The sequence below is a fragment of the Acanthopagrus latus genome, chromosome 10, assembly GCF_904848185.1.
Source record: "Acanthopagrus latus isolate v.2019 chromosome 10, fAcaLat1.1, whole genome shotgun sequence".
NCBI classification, from domain to species: domain Eukaryota; kingdom Metazoa; phylum Chordata; class Actinopteri; order Spariformes; family Sparidae; genus Acanthopagrus; species Acanthopagrus latus.
This window is the reverse complement of record NC_051048.1, coordinates 21918098-21942754: the sequence shown is the minus strand read 5'-3', so window position 1 is coordinate 21942754 and position 24657 is coordinate 21918098. Positions and strand designations below refer to the sequence as shown.

Genomic DNA, 24657 nt, shown 5'->3' with positions numbered 1-24657 from the left:
GTCAGCAGTCAGCCGTCACTGGTGAAACGCTGGTGAATCTGACAGGTGGCCAATTCTTACGTAATGCACCTTTAACACGTATACTGTCTAAATATCTCATTACACTGACAGGATGTGTTCTCTGGTTCTGTTACTACGACACACCGTGAATTCTCTGTTCTGTTGACTTAAAACATTATTTAAGATTAATATGAAACAGAAAAGCTGAATTCCAATAAAACAAAGCATGAAACCCAGCATGTGGAAGAAAACACAGCTACATCTCACAGAAATACAACACAATAGATGGTTGTGTGTTGTGAAATATCGTTTATCAATCTGTGAAATCAGTGAAGTGTTTGCATTCACACATTCCAGAGGAGGCGGAACGCGACCAGTCGGAGGAGCGTCTGAACGGGAGCTGAAGCAGTTGGAGCCGCAGGCAAACTGGTAATCTGGGTGAATATTGTGCAAGGACAAAAACACACCATGACTGAAAATATGTCACTTAAAGGAGCAATACGTAGTTTTGGGGGTGAAGACATTTTAATGCCTAAACAAACCAAATAAAACATCACTCAACAAAGTGACGTTAACTAGCTTTGTTAACTTTGTGTGTATGTGGCGGACCCTGCCACCCTCCTAGCTTCAGACAGTGTTACTGTCCTCTGACACAGCTTGTTTACGCAGTTGTGTTTGTGCTGTTACTTTATTACTTGTTTATTACATTATTAATAATGTAAATGTAACAGTCTCTGAATCTTTTTGGGAGTGTGGATGTGGCGGACCCTGCCACCCTCCTGGGGAGTTCTGGGACCTTAAAGAGAGTCACAGAAGTTGGTCACGGCTGTTAGGAACAATGCGTGACTGTGGTGACGTCACATGTGGCCTGAAAGGAGAAAAGACGGGTCGGAACCAACATTCGTGTCCCTCTTTTTCTTCTCCTCGCCTCCCCGCCGCGCTACGTCGGGTGCGCTCGGGTCCACTCGGGAGCGCGCACGCATCTCTGCGGGGCGCGAGCAGCGACGTGTGATTCTCTTTGTACTGAGCAGAGTTGGACCGGCTCCTCTCCGAGCTCTGCTGGGCTGCTCTACACAGAAGCTCAGTCTCGTGCTGTTAATAGCTCAGTAAGCCGGTTACTCTTCTCCACTCGGTCCATTTTGTTCCGTGGACGCGGACAAATGTTCCTGTGAGGTTCTATTGGACCACAGAAGCATCAGGTCCTCCGGGAGCAGCTCAACACGCACGTTTACCAGCCGGGATTTCTTCTTCCTCTTCTTCTTCTTTTGGTGCTGGTTCTGGTTCTGGTTCCAGCTCGGGAAGCTCTCGGCCGCACTTCTACACCTCCGGGTGGGATTCTTTGTGTGTGTGTGTGTGTGTGTGTGTGTGTCCTGAAGAGAGCGAGCCATGGCCGCTGTAACGAGCCCGGAGACGAGCCCTCAGCCGCGGGTGTATTTCCAGACGCCGGCCGGCACCACGGAGGAGCCCGAGACTCCGGTTCGGAAGCAGGGACGCGTCACCGTCAAATACGACCGCAAGGAGCTGAGGAAGAGACTGAACCTGGAGGAGTGGATCATCGACCAGCTCACGGACCTCTACGACTGCGAGGTAACGACACCGACAATAACCGAGCCGATCAGTGTATCGATTAGGCGCCTCTGCTTAAGTGATTGGGCTCTACGGTACCGCCCGATGAGTGTGTGTCGGTGTGTGTGCTGAGTTCGTGAGCAAACTGTTGAGACAGAACGTTTAAAGGCCCTGTGCGGCTGGTTCTGGCCTGTAGCCTCTCTGGTTCCGTCTGCCTGCGGGCTCAGAGGTACTGGAGCAGGAGACAGAGGAGCGGAACCGAACCCCACCCGAGACAAAAGAACTCGTGCAGACATGTATAGAGTCAGAACCATCACAGCGTTCTGCTCTGTTCTGATTGGCTCGGGCGGGTTTAAAGCTCACCTGTACAATTATTTAATCCAGCTAATGGCTGACCGGAAGTGAGCGCTCCTGGCGTGTTTTTGTAGTCCCACGTGATGTTGGGTCGTTGTTCTGAGAGCTTCTTCTGGAGTGGACTGATACTGAGCAGCACCAGAATCTGAGGTATAACCAGGTGTATTAATTAAAGGTGCGGTGTGTAGATTTATTTCTTTGTTTCCATGACTGAACAAACAGTCGGCACAGTTTCACACTGCTTACTTTACTTGTTTGTGGCGGACCCTGCCACCTTTCTGGTGGACACTGCCACCTTATGTTCTTCTGAGAACACCTTTTTTGTTCATTTACAAAGTTTCTTCCAAAAAAAGGCGCACTGCCCCTTTAAGGGGGCTCCTGTGTGGTAGCCCTGCTGGTGGCGGACCCCCCCACCCCCGACCATTTCCTGTCTTTTCTAATTGTAAACTTTAAGTAGAGCAAAACGTGGGCGGTGAGGGAGACAGGCACACATGAGGTGGTGCTGATGGGCCTGGGTCGGGTTGGGTCAGGTCCCCCCCATGCGAACACGCAGCTAACGTTAGCGTCCTCTGTGCTATCATCCGACCCGGGTCACGGTGACACATGCTGCTGTAACGCGGCCTGACGGCAGCTGTGGTGGAGCTGCTGGCGTCAGGAGTCGGTAAGCTCATGTCGACTCCGCTGAGCTGGCGCTGACCCACATTCTATTCTGAGCACGAGGAATACGACGACTTAACGGGTTTGGAGAATTCTTCTTGTAGGAAGAGATTGATGACCGGAAGCAGACTCACACCTGTGTGACCAACGCTGTGACCTGCAGCTTCTTACCTGCACTCACCTGAACGTCCAGCCTGCTCCAGACTGACAGTCAGTCAGAGAGATCTGAGCATCAGTTAAAAGCCCGTCCCACGAGACGTGCGTGTTGGTAATAAAGTGGAGGGTTCTACAGAGACTCGCGGGCCAGCCGAGGTGATTAAATGGCCGAGAGAGGATTTTAAAATCAGTGAGCTTTGATTGGCTGCCAAGAGTGGATCAGCACGCTTCACATTAAAAGCCGCACAGAGTCGAAAAAGCGCAAGTGAATGAATCTGTTGCAGCGTGACCTTTCACAGCGGACTTTACAGAACCAGAGTCTGTTCTGATGAGCAGGACCCGGTGATCTACAGAGCATGGTGCTCACTGCAAGGATGATGTTTCTGTTCTCTCATCTCACGTCTGCATTCATCCACTGATCCACTCGTCCCTCAGTCATGCGTGTTAATGCACTGAAGGTTCATTGTTGGTCTGCTGTCCGACTGAGCGACCCGGGTTGCAGACAGTCATCACGGTCACCGAGAGACTTGTTGTACTGATTCTTTACAGTCGGATCACAGGTGTGTCAGAGGAAACTTCTTTAAATGGGAAGTTAATGAGGAACTGAACATTTTGGGGCGCTGTGTTTGCTGCCTGTGTTTGGCTCTCGTCCATGGCGGGTTCCCCCTCATTGTCCCGCTCGTCTCCGCCGAGGCTGTTAGACAACAAAGAGATTAATTTACAGTCTGTTCCCTTAGACGGAGAAACGTGGAGCACGTGGTTCTACAGTGTAACTGGAGAGGCGGCTTCAGCCGGGCCGGGAGAACCCTGCTCACCCAGCATGTGGATCTCACCTCTCACTCCTCCTCTGCTTCCTCTTTGCCTCCTTTTCTTGCCGTCTGTCTTTTTGTTCCGACACATGTCACCATCCTCACCATCCTCACTATTTCCATTATGTTCTCTCCTTTCTTGGATGCATGTTTCAACTATTAATAAAGCCGCGTGGAGTTTGTTGAACAGGGGATTCATAATGAGCCATTTTCCCCGTTCATATAATCCCTTTAAACAGTCAGCCAGTCATGTCCGCCAGCCAGCCAGCCTGTCAGATACTCATCCAGCCTCTCAGCCAGCCTATCAGTCAGGAGTTGCTATGGGTAATGGCGAGGAGCCGAGCCTTCGTATGATTCCATGGCAACAGGGCTTGTAAAATGTTTATGTTGGTTAACCGTGCAGTGGAAAGAGTCCGTTCAGTAAAATTCCATCATTTCCCAAAAGCCCCTGTTTTCATTCCTGTCTGTCAGTGCAAGATTATAATTGAGCCATTCAGTTATTATATTAGCAGAGATTCAGTGAATACCTGCAGCTGATGCTAATGTGGCATTTTCTTTGTTGAAGACGCTCCCTGGTTCTGTTGGACACAGCGCCGAGTCCAAACCAGCTTCACTCGGACCTCAGGGCCACGTCTGCAGCAGCTGAACAAAGATTTAAAAATATGATGAAATATTTATGTTGACACAATATGTGGACCTGTTAGGAGAAAGAATTCAGGACCAGGAAGTATAAATGCTTCAGGTGTTAGCCAGACGTAACAGTTGCTTAATGTGATGGAACGGTTAGACGGCATGGTTAAAACTGAAAGCAACATTTAACAACATTGAATAAAACAGCTGCCAAAGCTAAAAGTGATGCTAGGCTAACAGACACCAGTTGAAATAAGCTAATTAAGAAAAAGTAATGGATCAAAATTAGTAAGCTAATATTAGACTAACAGATAAAATTTGAAATAGCTAGCTAAAAGTAAGAGATGCATGAAATAGTTAGCTAAAAGCTAAGAAAAGAGAAAGGGAAACTCATGAATAAAGGTTCAAGAAGTGAGCCGGAGGTCATGGAGCAACATCCCCTTTATAAAATTAACAATGTTTAATACCGTCCAAATTTAAATGAATTAAACTGTACACATCTGTATCATGACGGCTGAGGAGTTAATGGAGTTAATCCCTCCAACACCTCGTTTATACTCCAACCCAACTGTGATGGTTTAAACACTGAACGACAGGAAATGTTGGATTGAAGTTATTGAGTGAGTGAGTCTTTGAACGCTCTCTCTCTGTTGTCCAGTGATCACATGTCACTGCAGCCGCTGGTGGAGTTTCCATGATAACTGCTGTTAAATGTTTAGAAGTCCGTACAGACTCCGTCTCTCTCCGTCCCCAGCACAGTAAACTGACCAGTAGCTACAGAGTTAACTGTGGAACGAGTGGGCGGACCGATCCCCAAACTCCAGGGTCCTACGTGGCCACACACACACACACACACACACACACACACACACACACACACACACACACACACACACACACACAGGAGTGAGAACAGAGGCAGGATTGGTGAGCAGGAATGCAATAAACGGGGGAAGAGAAGGAAAAGAATAAAGCTCAGAGAAGGAAACAGTAGTAGGAGTCGACGGGGATGTCGGAGTGGGAGAAAGTGTTTGTGTAATGTGCGTCCACTGCTGTTACGCTCTACACAACCTTAATGGTAGAACATGATCGAACAGCAGAGACTGAAGCCCGATTTTATAGCAGCAGTGGAGTTCGGATCAGGAAACAAGCCAGTGTTCTGACGGCTGAATATGGGACATAAATCACAGTTTCTCACATTAAACACGTTAATCAACAGAAACGCCACAAACACAACATGCAGTCTGCGCTTGTGCTGCTTTGTCATGGAGTGAGTCGGCCTCCTTTACTCTCCTGACTCACAAACAACATCAACAACAACAGTAACACACACAGACGGTGCAACATTTGTCTGAACCTTAAACTTAGAGGTCTGAATACCAATCAGCTTCACCCGCTTCACTCTCTGTGAGTAAGAGGGCGACGACAAAGACCGGTTGTTACACAGCGGGAGTGAAAGACTCCAGTGTGTCTTTGTAAACACCCCCCCCCACACACACACACACACACACACACACACACACATGTTAATAGGTTACATGTGGTCCTTACGGGGTGAGTCAGCATATACTGTCGCTGACCCACTGATGGACCATGTGAGCACTTTTTTTTTTAAAGGCGCCAAGCGAATGAATCAAGTCAGCGAGGAGGGAGCTGCTGGGAGAGGCAGACTGAGGCGTGATGTGGTTGGTGTGTGAGTAAGATCAGAAGCAGGGATTAAGAAAGAGAGAGAAGGAGGGATGTGAGTCATTCAGGGGAATGTTTATGCATGTAGCTCCAGGAAGTGTGTAAGAAAAGAGAAGAGACGAGCTGATTATACAGAGCAGCACAGCTCTCCTCATCAGTGTAATCAGTGCACACACACCTGTTGATTCACTCGCATGTCTGTCCTGGTTTCTTGATGTTTCATGCATCATTTCTTCTATTAGGTGAGCAGCCAGGTACACACTGTATAATGTGTGACCACTTGTAGTTCTGTGGAGCCGTGTTGTGTTTTGTTGTGTGCGACTGTGTGTCTGATTCGATGCACTTTCATCATGATGCTTCACACGATTCAGCTGATGAACACTTGGCGTGAAACGTAGCAATGCTAGCTAGAAAACATGGATATCAACAATGCTAGCTCCCAAAAAACAGTTTTTGGACAACTGGAATGACGCTGTAGTCTACACAGTTAACTGTGAACAAGCTAGCAGCTGTTAGCTTTTGCAGGGATTCAGCCATTTTAATTCCAAGGCTGACGTCCTCCTTGTGCAAAGCTCGGCTCTAGTAAATATTGTGTGCATCCATGTTTCCTGCACATGTTTCTGATTCTTTACGTCATGCAGGCGGCTCACACTGAGCGACTGCTCTCCCTCGTGTCAGCATTATGTTTCAGAGACTTGCTAAGCCTGATGAGCTCGTCATTCCCTCCCCTGTCACACAGAGTAAGGCTGTCAGACAGGTGTGAACGCTTTCCACAAAACCATTTTCCCCCGACAGTCACAAGTCAGTCAGAGTTCAGTTACACAACGCTGATGCTTAATGCAAGTAAAGATGCAGGCAGTTAGTTGTTTAATGTCCTGAGAGGGTTTACAGAGCTGTCTGTTGTATCTGCATGTTGAACTGTTTTGTGTTGCACATTTAACAGGCGTCCAGTTAATGCTGTGAACATCTTGTGCTTCACAAACATAATGAGTGTGAACCCTTCGCTCCCTGCTCATTTCTCTGGACGCTCTTTAATGTATCGTACACTTTGTTTCAGACGAGCACTCTCCTCGGTCCGGTTTCCTCACCGAGCTTTTCAGATGAATGTATTTTAAGACGGCAGCGAGGGAACATATGCTTCTGATGGCTGTTGTGTGAGAGCTGGAGCTCCCTCAGGAGGCTTTTTAAAGCGACCGTGGGTATAATAGTGCTGTAGCTCAGCACACAGGCCAGTGCTGCTGCCACATGTAGCTCCGGGGTGTTGCTGCTGTGAAAGAGCTTTTAAATGAAAGATGAATCTGAAGCTGTGGTGATGTTGAAACCATATTTAAACAAAGCCACCGTCCAAGTATTTATTAACGAGCAGAGTTTGGCAGCAGCTGGTATTCCTCTCTGGTCCGGAGTCATTATCATCACCAAGTCTGTTTGTGTGTGATGCCGACTGCCTGCAGGTTGAGTGAGGTAACACAGATCCACTCAGGAGTGTATTTTAGTCCCAGGAGGTGCATTAGAGCCGACGCCAGAGGAGCTGCAGGGAGGCTTATGTCACTACATGCTTTATTCTCCCTCTCTAATTGTGTTGTGCCCATAATGTGTTTATGGGACTTATAACAACAGACTGCACAGGAGCTGAGCACAAAGTTCCACTGTTGAGATCTGCAGTCAGATGGGTCGACTCTGTTCAGAGCTGTGGATCCAGGTGTTACTGACCTGAGGTCAGCCTCTAGTTTGCCAGGTCTGAGCACCGGCGCCATGTTGGCTCCATGTAGTATCCTCCATGATGTCACCCTGAAGCTCTCGTGCCATCACAGCACAGAAGAAGAAGAAGAAGTGGTGCGGCTGCTCTGGTTGAAAAGACTTCAGGAAGAAATGGATGCACGAGAGCTGACAGACAGACAGGTAGACGACGATGATGATGATGATGATGATGATGACGATGATGGTGAGACAGGGGAATCACCTCTGTCAGGTGTTTTAATCTGTGACGGTGTAATTTCCTCGATATGTTTAGATTGAATAGAAACAAGTCAAACAGTATGAACTTTTGTTGCCAGTTTCTTCTGGTAGATTTGCATTAAGTTGCTGAGCAGGAAGGAACAACTGACCATATTTGGACAAAGAGTCGGAGCTACTGATTCAACAGGAAGTCAGTCTCTCTGTCACACGCTGTCATGATGTTGGAATTAAGAGTATTCAAAGAGCAAATCCACACGTGTTCAGTCGTTCACCTCTTGAGTGAAATAACTGCAGCGGCCGGTGTGATTTCCCATCTGTCACCATGAGATCCAGCAGGAAGTATTAAAGGCAGAAAAAGTGCCCAGATTGTCCTCAGAAACTTCCGGTCCGGCCCACAGGGGGACGTGTTTTGTGTTCAGGAGATTTTTGGTGGATTATCACTTTAATCTACTTACAGTCAGTTTCTGTTAGCGCCATAAAACCCTTCAAAACTGTTTTAATCCAGCCACTGGACGAACTTCAGACGGCAGTAAATGAATTGCCAGATGGTTAAAAAATGAAATCAGTTAGCAGACAAATGGATGAATGATGATGCTGGAGGGACGTGACGCCGTCTGCAGCCTCTGTTCTGCAGGTTACTGTCACACACTGACAGTCAGAGAGCAGAGCTGTGTCAGAGCTCGGACCTTTCCTCCTTCACTCCTAAAAGGTGCAACATGTGACACAAAAAAATAACAAAAATGATCAGCTGAATGTGACGTGTTAATGAGCCTGAACCCCTCACAGTTCAAAGCACCAGACTGCTAGCTGCACGGCTGACTGAGCTAATAAGCTAATGGAAGCTACAGTTAGCAGCAGTTAGCTGTTACTCTGGTGATGTGCTGCAGAGATTGTTCTTTCTACAGACAACAGTCACACAATATAGGTAAGAATCCATTATAAAGAGGTAAAAATACTCTAAACAAAAGATGGCATATCACAAGAGCAGCTGCTAACTGCTGCTAACTATAGCTGCTAGTTGTTACTTAGCTCATTTAGCAGTGCAGCTAGCGATCTAGACTTAGAGCTTGGAGCATCAGGGGAGTGTTGGTGTTGTTCACACAGTGAGCATGGCAGGACAGGAGGTTAGCTGGTTAGCATGCTAGCTTCAGTAGCTGCACTCCGTATGAATCATTTTAGTGTTGCGTGTTCTGTGATGGACTGATTGAAGTAAAGCACATTTCAGGCTGACTTCAGGGTTCAGACGTCTGGGATCTGGACTCTCTCACTGTGTGTGTTGTTTTTAATCCTCCATCTGATTGACTGAAACCAAATGGTTAATTTATTAGATCTCTCAGTGTGTTGCCAGTGAGCAGGAAGTCAGAGGTTGTGTTGATCTGCATAAAGGACTTAATAATGTTCTCTAATCCCTTTTTGAAATGCAGACGGATTACATCTCAGTACGCGAGCCGGGCTGAATTAAAAAGGCAGATAAACAAACAATCTGTGTGGCAAAGTGGCAGAACCCATTAAACTGGACTCAGAGTGACTTTGTTCGATCGCTCTCCTGTCTGAACCTGCCAGGATCAGAAAACAAGTCACTCGGTGAACGACGTGGCACGCCAACAAATGGATGCTGAACCTGCCAAGAGTGATATAATGATAATCTGCTATAATCCTTGTTGTATGCATTCTTATTTTAATCTGCACGTAATCTCTCCTCGTGTGTGTGTGTGTGTGTGTGTGTGTGTGTGTGTGTGTGTGTGGTCTCCCTCTTCTTCTACATGTATTAGTTTGAGTGTTTAACTCGTCCTTGTTTGCTCTCATGGAGAACAGTAACTGATGGAAGGAGAAGGAGAAATCAATTTATTAGAACACCTCGGGCTTCTTTTCCGATGCTGTAGAGATGCACACGCACACACACACACGCACACACACACGTCGATACCACTCAGATCTGTCGTCTGATCAGCGCTGCAGAAGTGACCGACTCAAGATGAGACGGCGGGTGGAGGTGGAGGTGCCGTCAGGGTCACGTGATCCAGACGGATGCACGGGAGGTTTAGTAATCAGTGTGGGCTGCAGAGAGAGATGGACTTTGTGTGTGTGTGTGTGTGTGTGTGTGTGTGTGACGGACGCTGAGTCTCCAGAAGTGTTTAGTGTAAATCATGAAAGTGGCTCCTCGGCTGCCGTCCTCAGTCAGCTAACATATACAAATGTATTTTTACAATCATAAATAATGAAGCAAAGCAACAAATCGTCACATTTACGGAGCGAGAACCAGCTGATGTTTGACCTTTGTGCTTGAAATGTGATGAATCTATTATAAATAGCTTTTTAAGTCACTGCATCAGATTCACTTCCCAGTTTGGTGAAGGCAGCGGCTGAAGCCAGAGGGCAGCTGGTCTGCAGCCAGCGGTGTCGACCCGCTGCCGGGTGTCGTACTGACCAGACGTGATGCAGCTCGGGCTGCACCAGGCGGCCGCCGGTACAAGTGGTCCGCAGGCTGGTTCTGACCCGAGGGAACAGCAGAGTGAGAGGCTGCAGCGCAGACATTTCCAGTCAACACACAGAAACCACTGAGCCGTTCACTCAGGCCAAACAAGCCGATGTGGGACTCATCCACCCGCGCTGCCAGCCGCTCTGACTCAGTGTTCAGGGGTCGAGGTCGGGTGACAGTCCACATTTTAACTCGCCAAGCAGATTTTTAGTGATATGTGTGCGTGCAACTGGGCCAGTATGTCCATCAGAACCTCAGATATCACTTTACTCTATATTACTGTGCAGCAGCGCTATATATGTGCTATTGTTACCTAATTACAGCGCAGGAACAAGCGAAACTACTGTGCTCCAGTCCTAATTATAGTGATGAATGTTTCCTGGCATCATATGAGGATTTGTTCTGTGTACCCGGAGCCTGTTGGGTTTGGCTTTCTCCTGCTATGAGTCTGGAGCGGCCAGCCACACTGCACAATAGCATGCCCACATCACTAGCAGCAGACTCTGGAGGCTCTGGTTCCTTTGACTGGATACGACACAGCGTTATCTGCAGCCAGATAGCAGGACTGACTCTAAACATGTGGAGGCTGTGGAGGGAGAGGGTTTAACCTCCTCTTCACCCCGAAATGTTCCTGTAAGGTCTAAAAGGTCTAAAAGGTGTAAAAGGTGTAAAAGGTCTACGCCTGTCGAGCCCAAACTACATTCTAGTAGACTGGAGTGCAGATATGGGCTCTTCTGAAAGGTTATGAGCTGATAATGCTGAAAATGGACCTTAAAACATGTTTGAGGAAATATCAAGACTCAGAATACGCCTGAGTACATTTACAGTTTTAGATTTTTGTATAAAGAACGTTGTACTTTCATGTACATTTTCCTTCAGCGGAGGAACAAAAGAACACATAATGTGGTTAATTTAAATCCTCGCTGCAGGCTGGCGTGAAGCAGCAAAGAAAACATGGTGGATAAAACAACAAGTTTTGTCTGTGGTGGCGGCGAGCGGCCGACAGAGAGGCTGATCAGTTCAGCTGCCGCCTGCAGCTCGCTCTGCTTTTCATATGATCCAAAACAGGACATCATCTTCTTCCTGAGAGGAAGTACAGCCAACTGATTAGCCGCGCAATAGAGATGAAAATCACACACACACACACACACACACACACACACACACACACACACACACACACACACACACACACACACACACACTGCAGACTGGATTAAGTGCATTGCATCGTATTGATTATGGATTGTTGTGGTTGATGTTTTATGCACCACATATTCATTACAGTGGCCAATCACCACTTAGATTAATTGTGTGCTCACACACACACACACTGCAAAGCTAATCTCACTCTGTCAACTCCGCCCTCACACACACACACACACACACACACACTCAGCCCCCTGCCACTTCCCACAGATATCTCCCCTCCCCCTCCCCCTCCCCCCCTCCTCCCCCTCAGGTCACGTGCTCAGGCAGGAAGTGGCGGCTCTGGCAGTTTAACCCTTTGAGTGCAGAGGAGAGGAGGCCATTTTAAACACTGTGTGGTCATGGCAGGAAGGAGAAGAGGAAGCAGGAGCTGCAGATTCCTGATAAGCGTCGTGTGAGCTGAGGAAGCAGCAGCGATGACTGACAGGCTGCATCATCATCATCATCTCTGCTGACCCTCCTGACCCGTCTGACTCCCTCTCCTCATATTCTCTCATAAGTGGCATCAGGCCCGCAGCAAGGTGGCCCTAACTCAACAAACCGCCCTGTTAAAGACACGCTGAGGGTGATTTATTATCCGAGTGCAGCTCAGAGCTCAGAGGAACGATGGCAGCCGGAGAGGGAGGGCATCAGATAGAGACAGAGAGACGGAGGGGGAGCGTGAGAGGAAGCAGGTTCAAACCTGGTGATTTTCCACTGCTGCTGTCACTCTGACTGTGTGTTGATCAGGTGACGGTCAACTGAATTACCAGATCAGTCACAAGTTCCCTGCAGGCCGTCTGGAGGTGATAATTCATGACATCCCGACATGTTTGTCATCTTGATGAGACTTACTCTTTATGCAGTATGTATCTATCTTCATATCATTATTGTTCCTTTCTTCCTTTTACTTCAGCCTTTCCGTGTCAGTGTGAGTTCAGTCTGAACAGTGTTGCTGCTTAATGGAGATGTGTGGAAAACTTGAAACCCTGATACAACCCTAGGTCAGGTCGACTGGAGAACAAATGCTGATCGAGTGGCTGCTGGTGTCTAACATCAGCTGCAGAGATACTCCAACACTGTTCGCCTGGTGTTCAGTATCTCAGTGTCTCCACGCTGCTCTCTGCCTCTCACTGTCGTCTGGTCCTGTTGGTGATGTTAACATGAATCACCAGAAACAACGAAAAGACAAACTCGCCTACTTGCAAAAGGAAAAAAGAAGCCAGTCGCCTATTTTTAGCCGCTTCACCTGCATATACAAGTTGGTTTTGGAGTGTAAATCATCTTATAAAGTCACATGTTTCCCTGCTGGCGTCTCCATGACCGAGCCAGGTGAACACCTGCAGGTATTCATGCAGCAGAAGCTTCAACATGCAGTGGAACAGCCAGGAGTCTCTCAGGCAGCATAAATCCCAGTTTCCATCTGATGACAATGGATCAAAGTTTCAAACTTAAATTCATGTTACATTTAGTCACGTTAGCGACTTTGTTCCTTTATGTTCTGATTTATAATCAGATGTTTTCCTTGTCATTGGTGACAGGAGGTCAGACATGTCGGAGACATTCAGGATAATAAAGAACACGTCTCAGATTGTATAATAAAGATCAAGTCGACATTTCAACATCACATCATATATCTTTAACTTCTCCACTCGTCCTGATGCTGGAATTTAACCAACTCATCATTTCTGTGGAAGTTTCTGGGAAGAAGTTCAAACACTGATAAATCCCAGAAGGCTTCACTCTCTTCTGTGTGAGCTCTTTGTTTGTCTGCAGTTTTATTGCATATCATTTCTTGCTTAATCCATGGCTGCTGTAGAAACAGGCCTGCACACGAGCCTCTGTGAGATCCTCCGTCTCTGCATCCTTACTCAAACATAATTATGTGAATCCTTGCAGAGGCATGTTACTTCCTGACACCACCGATATCCTGAACTGCTGTCGGACCCGTTCAGCGTCCAAGTATTTCATCCAAACGTTCTGTTCCTTCAGCCGAGCTCTTCCTCTGGCCGGCTGCCACGCTCCTCCACGCTCCTCCATCCTCCTCCATCCTCCTCCATCCTCCTCCATCCTCCCTCGCCTGCCTCGGCCCGTCCCTCAGCACACCTCAGTGGATGAGTCCATCACATCATCTGTCTATGATGAGCAGTAATCCTTCTTTCACAATCGCAGCTAATTACGCCAGCGTGGGCTTTTGTGTATCAACGAAGCGCTGAATGATTTATAGCCGAGGCCTTTTTGCTTTGGACCGTCAAACAGGATGAAAGCACGATACGATACGATACGATACGATTTCACTGTAAAACAGAGAATCTGAAGCAGAAAATCCCTCCAGATGCTTTAGTTCCACACACAGCTGAAACTGTGTCATGGACGAACCTCAGCCATGCTTTGTGCTTCAAAGTTCACTACCTGTGTCACTGCTCAGGCACACACACACACACACACACACACACACACACACACACACACACACACACACGAGCACCGTCCTGCCTGTCTGACCTCCACACACAGATAATTGGAAAGGAAAGGCCAGATTCTGTAACATGTAAGATTCAGATCACATGCAGACGCTCCTCTGTCTCCTCTCACTTATTCAATAAAAAGGAGAAGGAACATGAAAGAACGAGCAGATTACATGTAAAGTGGTCACAACAAGCACGCACACAAGGAAACTGGAGTCAATGGCAGCATTGTTAAAGGCCACGCGGCCTACTTTCCTGCTTCTTCCTCTTCCTCCATCCTGGCTGCTCCGTCCACTTCCTTCTGTCTCTCTCCCCCCTCTCCCCCCTCTCCTCCCTTCTCCTCCTCTCTCCTCCTCTCCCCCTCTGTCCTCCTCTCTCCCCCCTCTCCCCCCTTCTCCTCCTCTCTCCTCCTCTCCCCCCTCTCCTCCCTTCTCCTCCTCTCTCCTCCTCTCTCCTCCTCTCCCCCCTTCTCCTCCTCTCTCCTCCTCTCTCCTCCTCTCTCCTCCTCTCTCCCCCTCTCTCCTCCTCTCTCCCCCTCTCCTCTCCTCTCTCCTCCTCTGTCTTCCTCCCCCCCCCCTCCTCTCTCCTCCTCTCTCCCCCTCTCCTCTCCTCTCTCCTCCTCTCTCCTCCTCTCTCCCCTCTCCCTCCTCCTCTCCCCTCTCTCCTCTCCTCTCTCCTCCTCTCTCCCCACTCTCCTCTCCTCTCTCCTCCTCTCCCCCCCTCTCCCCCTCTGTCCTCCTCTCTCCTCCTCTCCCCCCCTCTCCCCTCTGTCCTCCTCTCTCCTCCTCTCCCCCCCTCTCCCCCTCTCCTCTCCTCTCTCCTCCTCTCCCCCCTCTCTCTCCTCCTCTCCTCATCCTCTCTCTCCTCTCTCCTCCCTCTCCCCCCTCTCCCCTCTGTCCTCTCTCTCTCCTCTCCCCCCCTCTCCCCCTCTGTCCTCCTCTCTCCTCCTCTCCCCCCCTCTCCCCCTCTCCTCTCCTCTCTCCTCCTCTCCCCCTCTCCCCCTCTCCTCTCCTCTCTCCTCCTCTCCCCCCCTCTCCCCCTCTGTCCTCCTCTCTCCTCCTCTCTCCCCCTCTGTCCTCCTCTCTCCTCCTCTCTCCCCCTCTGTCCTCCTCTCTCCTCCTCTCTCCCCCTCTCCTCTCCTCTCTCCTCCTCTCCCCCTCTCTCCTCCTCTCTCCTCCTCTCTCCTCCCCAACACCACCAAAACATTGTGTTTGTCTTTGAAGCAAAACGGGCGAGCAGCCATCCTGAACCATCCTGAACTCGGCTATTTTTATCCCCATTTGTAACCGAAGCAGCAGGAAAAGCAAAAGTGGCCATTTGTCAGCCATTGTCCAGCGTCTGGTGAACCAAAACTATTCCGTCATTTTCTACAGCGTTACCTAACTCTGCACACTGTTGTGTAAGATTGGAAAATTCTGAGTGCGTGCAACTGTTCAAGGCAAATGTTTGAATATGAATACGCTCCTTGAAAAATATTATCGATTTTCACCAGAATCTGAAGTTTTATCTGCACAATCACGTCGCACTAAACTGACTCTAATAACAGCATTGTGAGAGAGTTGCACTGAACTCAAAGCTTAGTGAGATTTGGAGACACTGAACTATAATAACTCAAATCTTACCTTGTCTGGTTTACAGTACATTAATCAACTCACATCTCTAATGTTAAACAAGGATTTCTAACTCACATTGATGACTCTTTACAGACATAGTAAATATGCAGATTCTTCTTATTTTCACACTTATGAATTAATTGTTTTGTCTGTAAATGTTAAAAATCTTGCTCATCAAAGTTACGTCTTTGTGCACTCAACAGTCTGAAACCCAAAGACTCCTCAGTAACTGTCACAGTCACATTTAAGAAGCTGGAGCCAGTAAATATCTGACATTGTTCTTTGAAGAATGACTGAAAGGATAATATGAAGTCATGCGACTATAAACAAAGACAGTAAACTGTGACTGATGTTGGCACCTTCAGAAATGCTGGGGAGTCACTTGTGTGATGTGACTGATCTCTCTCCTCTCATGTTCACATCGAGCCGTCACAGCAGTCGGTGCAGCGTGCGACCACATGCTGCGTGATCCTCGGATGTGGCCCCGCGACCTACATACTCATGCAGCCTCCCGCTCCGATGAGGCGCTGGATTACTTCCATCGTACCTCGCTCACCGTGGACCCGACTCAGCATCCAGCAGTCAGTGTGTGACTGGAGGCTGTGGAGGATTTTTATGACTTCACACCAACATCTTTTTTCTTTTTCCATTAGCGTGGTTCATCTTTCAGCCCCTAACTGGTTACATGCTGCATGTAAATCACAGTGTTGGACGTTTCAGTCAGACTGGAGGTCAGTGACGGTGCTGTGAAATCAAGTCGCTCTTAGATTAAAAGCTGATGATGGTGATGATGTTTGACTCGGACCAAACTTCCCTGGAGAAACCCGACTCTGCTCCACTGCTCTTTCTGTCTCTTCCTCCTCTCTGCAGACCAACAGTAGCCATGATGACCCACTTGTGTGTCCATGTGTGTGTGTGTAGCTTCTGGACGCCCTGCGAGGGGCCGTATCTGGCGTTTTGATCTGTCCGAGCCCTCAGAACCTACACAGTACCGCTGTGAGAGGAGTGGTACCACACACACACACACACACGCTCCCATACTGTCACATCTCATTCTGCTCTGCCTCCAGACAGACGGTGCGTCGGTCTGTCGTCAGTGCCTGAGTCGTATTTTCAAGCTTGTCAGGAGCAGCGTGATAAAATTTAAAGAGCAGAATAAAACGGGTCTGTACGACAGTCGACAGTGTGTTGGTGTGTCCTGTGACGCCGGTGGCTCGGACTGAGGAAAGTCTTGTGATGTGGTGTGTGTCGCTCCAGATAAAAATAAAAATCAGCTGCAGTTGATGTGCATGGTGACCTGCACACAGGTGAGGAGCTACCTCTGATGGTTCAATGAAGATTAAGGCTCTAAATAAGTGTCATTGGTGCTGTGGTGTAGTTCTGATTGGTCAGTTTGTTTGGTCAGTAAGCCGGCTGTGATCTGATCCAAAGCAACACCTGACACATGTTCTGGTTCTGCCAGCTCTCTCCATCACTCACACATGTTGTTATAAAGTGCGGTCGGCTTCTTTAACGTGTCGAGCAGCTGAACTGCAGAGGATTTTAACATCGGTGGAAAGATCCAGATTTGTCTTTCTCTGAATCGTTCCAAGCAGCGCTGCTTTGTTCACGATCCTGCAGAGTGTGTGTGTGTGTGTGTGTGTGTGTGTGTGTGTGTGTGTGTGTGTGTGTGTGGATCACATCTGCAGCCCACAGTAAAACCCCCTCCAGACTCCAGACTGGTTCAGTAAGTCAGTCTGGAGGATTGTTTGGGAAATCTTCCCTCGTGATTCCCGGCTTTCTTTGTGTCTCTTCTCTGAGGCCTGTCTTCAGGCTTTTATTCAACATCTCCCTCCCTCTCCTCCCTCTCCTCCCTCTCCCTCCCTCTCCTCCCCTCAGCTGCTCCCTCTCCTCGATGTGCTCCTTAACCTCTTACCTTCCTTCCTTCCTCTGGGCGTTCCCTCCCTCCCTCCCCTTCCTCGCAGATTGAATAGTTTGTCTCTCAGATCTTTTAAAGAGTAAGCATGTGTTAAATGGATGGACGTGTTTTGCTTATCAGACACATTTACCACATTGTGAGTATGACCAGAGATCTGAAGAGGGAATGAAATATAACTGATGTAAAGAAAAACCCAAATGTTAGTTTCACTGTCTTTACTCTGACTTGTTTCCTTTGTCTTCTCACGTTTTCCTTCTGAGCACATGGAGCCCACATGTTGTACAGACCAGCATCCCAGCCTGTGTGTGTGTGTGTGTGTGTGTGTGTGTGTGTGTGTGTGTGTGTGTGTGTGTGTGTGTGTGTGTGTGTGTGTGTGTGTGTGTGTGTGTGTGTGTGTGTGTGTGTGTGTGTGTCCATCAGACAGCTTCAGTATATCTGCAGTGTAAGCACATTTGTGTGTTTCTGTGTATGGACACCTTTTGTGTTCGTCTTATGGAGCTTTAATTTAGAAACTCGTTCAGAATACCAGTGTGTGTGTGTGTCTGTGTGTGTGTCTGTCTGTGTGAGTGTGTGTTGTACACTGCTGACAGTAAGTCTGTCTGTCACCTCCAGTCTCTATCTCACACACACAGGCTGTCCTGCTCGGGATTAAATCCTCATACCCCGCCTTACACACACACACACACACGCACACGCACACACACACACACGTCATCCAGCTCAGACTTATTATTAAAGCACATTTTTATAATTCTGTAATCCATGTGTGTGAGATGAGCGTAATGTTGAGGACATTTCGACACCAGTTCTGCTGCATTTGTGGGCTTTTTGCACAAGTGTGTGTGTGTGTGTGTGTGTGTGTGTGTGTGTGTGTGTGTGTGTGTGTGTGTGTGTGTGTGTGTGTGTGTGTGTGTGCGTGCGCAGTAGGGGGCAGTCGGGCAGGTGCAGAGACAGCTGGTGTGGGCAACTCGAACCGAGGGGGAGGACGAGAGCGAGGGGAGAGATTCCTGGAGAATGACATGAATACAGGGCAGCGATTGAGCTGCAGAAGAGGGGAAACGAGTGTTTGTGTGAGAGTGTGTGTGTTGTTGCCAGTGCTGAGGCGCTTTGATAACACACACTGAGCTAGTGTGTGTGAGCGAGACAGATGGAGAGACGGAGAGGGAGAGAGTATTAAACCTCTTCTTACAAGAGAAGAAGAGAATCGATTGGCTGGAGGGAGGAGGCGTGGCAGGAGCACAGAGTAAACTCACTGTTATTCATTAGAACATCAGCTGGAGGCGAGAGTGCTCCCACACTTTATATTAACGAGGACGCTCATCAGCATCAGGACATAACGGCTCTGAAATTTTGAAAAGTACATAATCAGGTGTTTATTTTTGCTGTTTTGGCTTTGAAATGTGAAGTAAAAGCACAAGATGATCATGAGGACATTTCCAACTGTGTGTTTCCACTTTACACAACAGTGTGATGGTCAGCAGTTCAGGTCAGACTCAGATGAGAAGATGGACACCTCATGTCTGTATGCTAAATGCTAAGCCTCATCCAGCAGCTTAGCTTAGCTTAGCTTAGCATAAAGCTACCAACATCTCTTAAGTTTGTCAAGTATCATGTTCTCTCTCATCTGTTCACTTGTTTTGTTGTTAAACCAAAGTGTAAAAAGGTTGAAATCTGATATCTGATGAGGTTAGCATGCTAACCTGCTAGCAACATTTCTGTGAGTCTGGACCAGTAGATGCATGGCTAAACTAGCCCACCAGCTAGCAGCAGCTACAGTTAGCAGCTACAGTTAGCAGCTACAGTTAGCAGCTACAGTTAGCTGCAGTTAGCAGCAGTTAGCGGTTACTCTGGTGATCTGCTGCTACCTGCTTGTTGTCTGTCGTTTTCTTACATACTGCACCGTTTTAAAGACGTGATTTTACAATGTTTTGTTATTTTATGGACAAAACAATGAATCAGTTAATTGTGGAAATAACTGGCAGATCAATGGAGCTACAGAACGATATTAATCTTTGGTTTGAGTCCTACAGTGTCTGGCCTTCATCACAAGCTGCTCATCTAACTCGCAAGTGAATCAGTGTTAACTGTTCTTGTAATCATGTCGTGTGCTGAAATACAACATTGATTTGTCTGAAAACCTACTTTCTGATTGGCAGAAGTATTTAGATTCCTGATTTGGGCAGTTTGTCACAGACAGTTTGTTTCTCAGTGAGAGTTTAAATGAACTGAAACACTCTCACACCCAGTTCAGTGTGTCAGTATCCACTACGTGTCACTGCGACCTGCTCGTGTTGTAGGAACTCTTGTAGAGCTGCATCGACCAGGCGACAGGCTGGTCTGTGCCTTAGCATTTAGACATCCACGTTTTCTGAAGATAGAAACGTCTGCTCCTGGTTCTTTGTCTCCTCTCTTCCTCTGTCAACTCCAGCACGTGGGCTGATGGACGGCCGGCGCCCTCTAGTGTTCAGAGACAGACGAGCCTCTGCTGGTCTATTTACAGACACATAACATAAACACAGGGACTCGGAATAGAACGCATGATGAGGGTTTATTTCCATGTGTCCATGAGTGTGTGTGTGTGTGTGTACCTTTGTACATTTGTTTTGTGTGGAAGTAAGAAATCCTCTCTGAAAGTGTCCTGATGTGTTTCAGGAGGAGGCCATCCCCGAGCTGGAGATCGACGTGGATGAGCTGCTGGACATGCCCAGTGACGTAGAGCGGGCCGCCAGGGTCAAGGTAGGACGAGGACGTGGACTCGCAGCACACACACTGACGTGGACTCGCAGCACACACACTGACGTGGACTCGCAGCTCACACACTGACGTGGACTCGCAGCTCACACACTGACGTGGACTCGCAGCTCACACACTGACGTGGACTCGCAGCACACACACTGACGTGGACTCGCAGCTCACACACTGACGTGGACTCGCAGCTCACACACTGACGTGGACTCGCAGCTCACACACTGACGTGGACTCGCAGCTCACACACTGTCGTGGACTCGCAGCTCACACACTGACGTGAAAGACAACATGTGTATTCAGACTGTGTGTGATTGTTTTGCAGGACTTGCTGGTTGACTGCTTCAAACCCACTGAGGTAGGTTTCTTTCTTCCTTCCACCTGTTCTGTGAGTGTTTTATCTTCTGGATCCGCCTCATGTGTTCTGTCCCTCCCGTCTCCTGCAGGACTTCGTCTCAGAGCTGCTCGACAAGATCCGAGGGATGCAGAAGCTCTCCACGCCTCAGAAGAAATGATGGCGCCCCTCCGCCACCTCGGCCTTCGTCCTCCACCTCAGCCCTCACCTGTCGTCTTCCTCCCACTCTCCTTCCTTTGTATTTTGACGAAACGACCTCACCTCGTTTCCTCTCATTGTTAGGCCCCACCTCCTCTCCGCCACATCGTTAGGCCCCACCTCTTCTCCGTCTCATCGTTAGGCTCCACCTCCTCTCCGCCACATCGTTAGGCCCCACCTCTTCTCTGTCACATCATTAGGCTCCACCTCTTCTACGTCTCGTCATTAGGCTCCACCTCTTCTCCGTCACATGATTAGGCTCCACCTCTTCTCCGTCTCATCGTTAGGCTCCACCTCTTCTACGTCTCGTCATTAGGCTCCACCTCTTCTCTGTCACATCATTAGGCTCCACCTCTTCTCCGTCTCATCGTTAGGCTCCACCTCTTCTACGTCTCGTCATTAGGCTCCACCTCTTCTCCGTCTCATCGTTAGGCTCCACCTCTTCTCCGTCTCATCGTTAGGCTCCACCTCTTCTCCATCTCGTTGCCTGGGTCCAGCCCGTAAATCGCTTCCATTTTTTTCTCCATTTCTCTGACCTTGCCTTGTTGTTGTTTGTTGGACCTCCTCCTGAAAAAGTAAAGCGAAAACAGCAACAAGCGATTCATTGGTCTCGATCCAGGCGCTCTCCTTCCTTCCTTCCTTCCTTCCTTCCTTCCTTCCTTCTCTCTTTATCTCCACTACTCCTCCTCCTCCTTCACCCTTTTGTTCGGCTCCAGCCCTCTTCCCTCACATCAACCCTCCATCTGTCTGAGGAGGAAGAGACGAGACGCGGCCGCATAATTACAGCCGAGGAAAAGCCGGCGGCGGCCAAGAAAAGAGTGGAAAGAAGAGGCAGCCAATCAGCTTGAAGCAGGGCCTAATTATTGCTTATGTCTCAACCAATGAGACTCCTTATTTCGTTATTTGTAAGGGGTTTAAACTTGTCAGCACCCGGCTACCCTCCATGACTCTTTTGATATTTCCTAGCTCAGTTTGAGGGCGTGGTGAAATCACCTGACTGTAGTTTTTTAATGTTTTATTGGGTCCGTCAGTCTTTACAGTCATTATCTCCCTGTTAATCAGAGGCATTTGCTACAGTGGTGCGTTTAAAGACTGACGTTTTCTTCTTCTCTTGTTTATTTTTCACGTGTGTATCTGTTGAAAACTCTGCACTGTCTCATTTCGGGAAGAGAAACCTCTGAACCTCTGACCACAAAGGAAAAAAAAAAGTCTGGTGTTTATTTTCAGTCCAACAAAAAGGAAAATTTGATGGAGGGTTAAAAATAGTCACTGGCTGGCTGCGGTGGCCACTTTCAGAATAAAAGTCTTCCCCTGGAGGCGAGAGCAGAAGGAGGTTCTCTTTAGAAGAAGAGAGTTTTTCTTTCCTGAATGCGGTGCAGTCGTCAGAGGCTCGTAGAGGCCGACATACAGTGTGTACGTCTGTGTGTTGCTAAATGCTACGTGTGTGTGTGTGTGTGTGTGTGTGTGTGTTGCTACATAATGTACAGCAACATTCATAGTAGGAGTGTGTTTCTCTGGCCTGTATATTCTGCTGTTCTGTACGACGGATTAGATTTTTAGTATAGGACTGGTTCCTGTTTTGGGTATTTTTAAAAATTTATTTTAGTTTTATTTTATTCTGGATGCATTTTGTCACACACACACTGACAGTCCGACAGGGGGACCCAGAACTAAGCTGCCTTGTTTGTTTTATTTTGTTTTTCTTTCTCTCTCTCTCTCTCTCACCTCCCTCCTCCGTCTCTTCTTTACTGTCCCTCCTCTCATCATGTAGTCCAACATGTCAGCTCAGAGCTGTCACACGAACATGGAAACTCTGGAGACTTTGTACTGTCCTCCGCCTGTCAGCAGACCCACCAATGAGACGTCTCAGAGGGAGGCAGGCAGGGACGCCTCTGTCTCACTGCATTCACCTTCTCTCTCTCTCTCTCTCTCTCTCAATCACACACTGGCGACCCTCAGGCGGAGGAGACGGAAACACATCAGCAAACACAGCTGCCTCTCACACAGATATGCACACACACACACACACACACAGCGCTGACAGACAAACAGGTCCATCGCTGTCACACGCTGCCAATCATCTCCAAGAATAAGACATCTGTTTATAATCCCGAGCCAGTCAGATTGGAGACCCATCAGCCAATTGGAGAAGGTTTAATGCTTTGCAGTGATTCCTGCAGCCAATAGCAAACACCTGCGGCGACAGCAGACCTCCACTGTCTGTCTCAGCGCCAAAACACACACACACACACACACACACACACACACACACACACACACACACACTGGCCCATTTTAATCTTGCTGCTCTGTCATTTCTCCCTGGCATCCCCTCCTTCCTCCTCCTCCTCCTCTTCCTCCTCCTCCTCCTCTTCCTCCTTCCTCCTCCTCTTCCTCCTCCTCCCTCCTCCTCCTCCCAGCCACTCTCATCCTTCTGTCCTCCCTCCCTCTCTCCTTTCTTCAATTTCCTTTTTTTTGTTTTTAAACAGATGTTGCCTTAGGTATTATTTATGTTACACAAACCAAATAAACGGGAGACATTCATTTTTAAAAGCAGAACTGCGGCACGTGGAGAATCTTGGATCTTCTGTCGCTCCTTTTTTTTCCTATATATATTTTTTTTGAAGAATGATGAGATTCTGTTGTTTTTTTTAGAAGTGAGTGTTTAATACTTAGGCCTTGATACAGTGATTTTGTTTAGATAAAACAATGTTCTTTACATTTACCATTTGAATACTGCTCTGTTTTTATTGTGATCATGACACTTCGTGATGCCGGGCCTTGGATTAAGACGTAGTTGAACAAAAAGTCCATTCAGATCCATTTGGTGCGATTGCTTTTGCCTTTCTTTGTGCGGTTTCCAAATCAAGCGCGGTCTGCATTTTTTGGAGACGTCCGATTGGCCGGATCGCACCAGAAAAGCTCGATTAGTAGCTGAATTTGAGTGGATTTTCTTTTCTAAATCCAGGTTTGGATTATACCTTCTTAGACTGTTATTGACAAGTCTGTTTTTTTACTGTTGGGGAAAATTGCAAAAAAAAAAAATATATATACTGATTATTATCATTGAGGCTAAATACAAGAGCTAAACCATGCGGCTGGAGGAGTGGAAGTGTTTTTTGGACAATGATTGGATCAAACCAACAAACAAATGTAGCAATATCAACAACAGGTCTTGTTTTTGCCCAATTTTGTTACACTTTTATGCAACTTTAATAAAAACATGTGAAATGGACATATTGTGTCTTTGTTTATTGGGCTTGTCTCTTTGCTTCAGAGGAAGGGAACCATGAATATGATAAATACAACAATTTACTGACTCATACTAAATGCATCAAACAAAGCATCGGTGTGTAGTGAAGGTTCAGTACATAAGGAATCCTGCTCACAACAAGTAGGAGCAGCACATCACCAGAGTGACTGCTAACTGCTGCTGGATATCATCTTTATATACACCCACGCTGTAGCTACTGTAACTGCACCTTTAATGTTTGGCTTGCTTGCTTGATTTTTTTGAACTAGTCCTTTATAGACCATTTTGTGCAGGACACTGTCTTGCCTGAGCAGGTGAAGCTCAAGTGTATTTAATAACCTTACTGATGGCCCCTGTCACACTGTGGATACAGGGTCAGGGGCCAGCTCACACTGTAAGGAAACAAAATGCAGAAATTATCATTTGTTATCAGCTCCACTGATGGTTTTCATTCAATGACGAGCCAAAATGTCTGCCAGGCATATTGTCCCCATGATAAATGTTGCCATTATCACTTGCAGCGCTCCAGATATGTTTATGTTACTTTGGCGCCACCTTGTGGTGGAAGGCAGCATGACAACTACATTTATACCCACACGTTAGTCTGCACTTTGTGAATTATATAG

At 47.7% G+C, this 24657-nt stretch overlaps 1 protein-coding gene across 1 annotated transcript; it reads left to right on the top strand.

The window, feature by feature from the left end:
- Window positions 1–730: 730 nt before the first annotated feature.
- On the top strand, window positions 731–24013 carry ppp1r14bb (protein phosphatase 1, regulatory (inhibitor) subunit 14Bb). The gene is made up of 4 exons (XM_037111931.1): window positions 731–1587; window positions 20133–20216; window positions 20551–20583; window positions 20672–24013. Exons 1-4 carry the CDS (start codon window positions 1387–1389, stop codon window positions 20738–20740), a joined length of 387 nt encoding a protein of 128 aa, XP_036967826.1. The 5' UTR covers window positions 731–1386; the 3' UTR covers window positions 20741–24013.
- The last annotated feature ends 644 nt before the right edge of the window (window positions 24014–24657 follow it).

Excerpts from the sequence above, each read along its gene's own strand:
- ppp1r14bb (XM_037111931.1), top strand. The coding sequence starts at position 1,387 with ATGGCCGCTGTAACGAGCCCGGAGACGAGCCCTCAGCCGCGGGTGTAT. Across the intron at positions 1,588-20,132 it reads CGGACCTCTACGACTGCGAG|GAGGAGGCCATCCCCGAGCT; the intron begins GTAACGACACCG and ends GATGTGTTTCAG. Across the intron at positions 20,217-20,550 it reads AGCGGGCCGCCAGGGTCAAG|GACTTGCTGGTTGACTGCTT; the intron begins GTAGGACGAGGA and ends ATTGTTTTGCAG.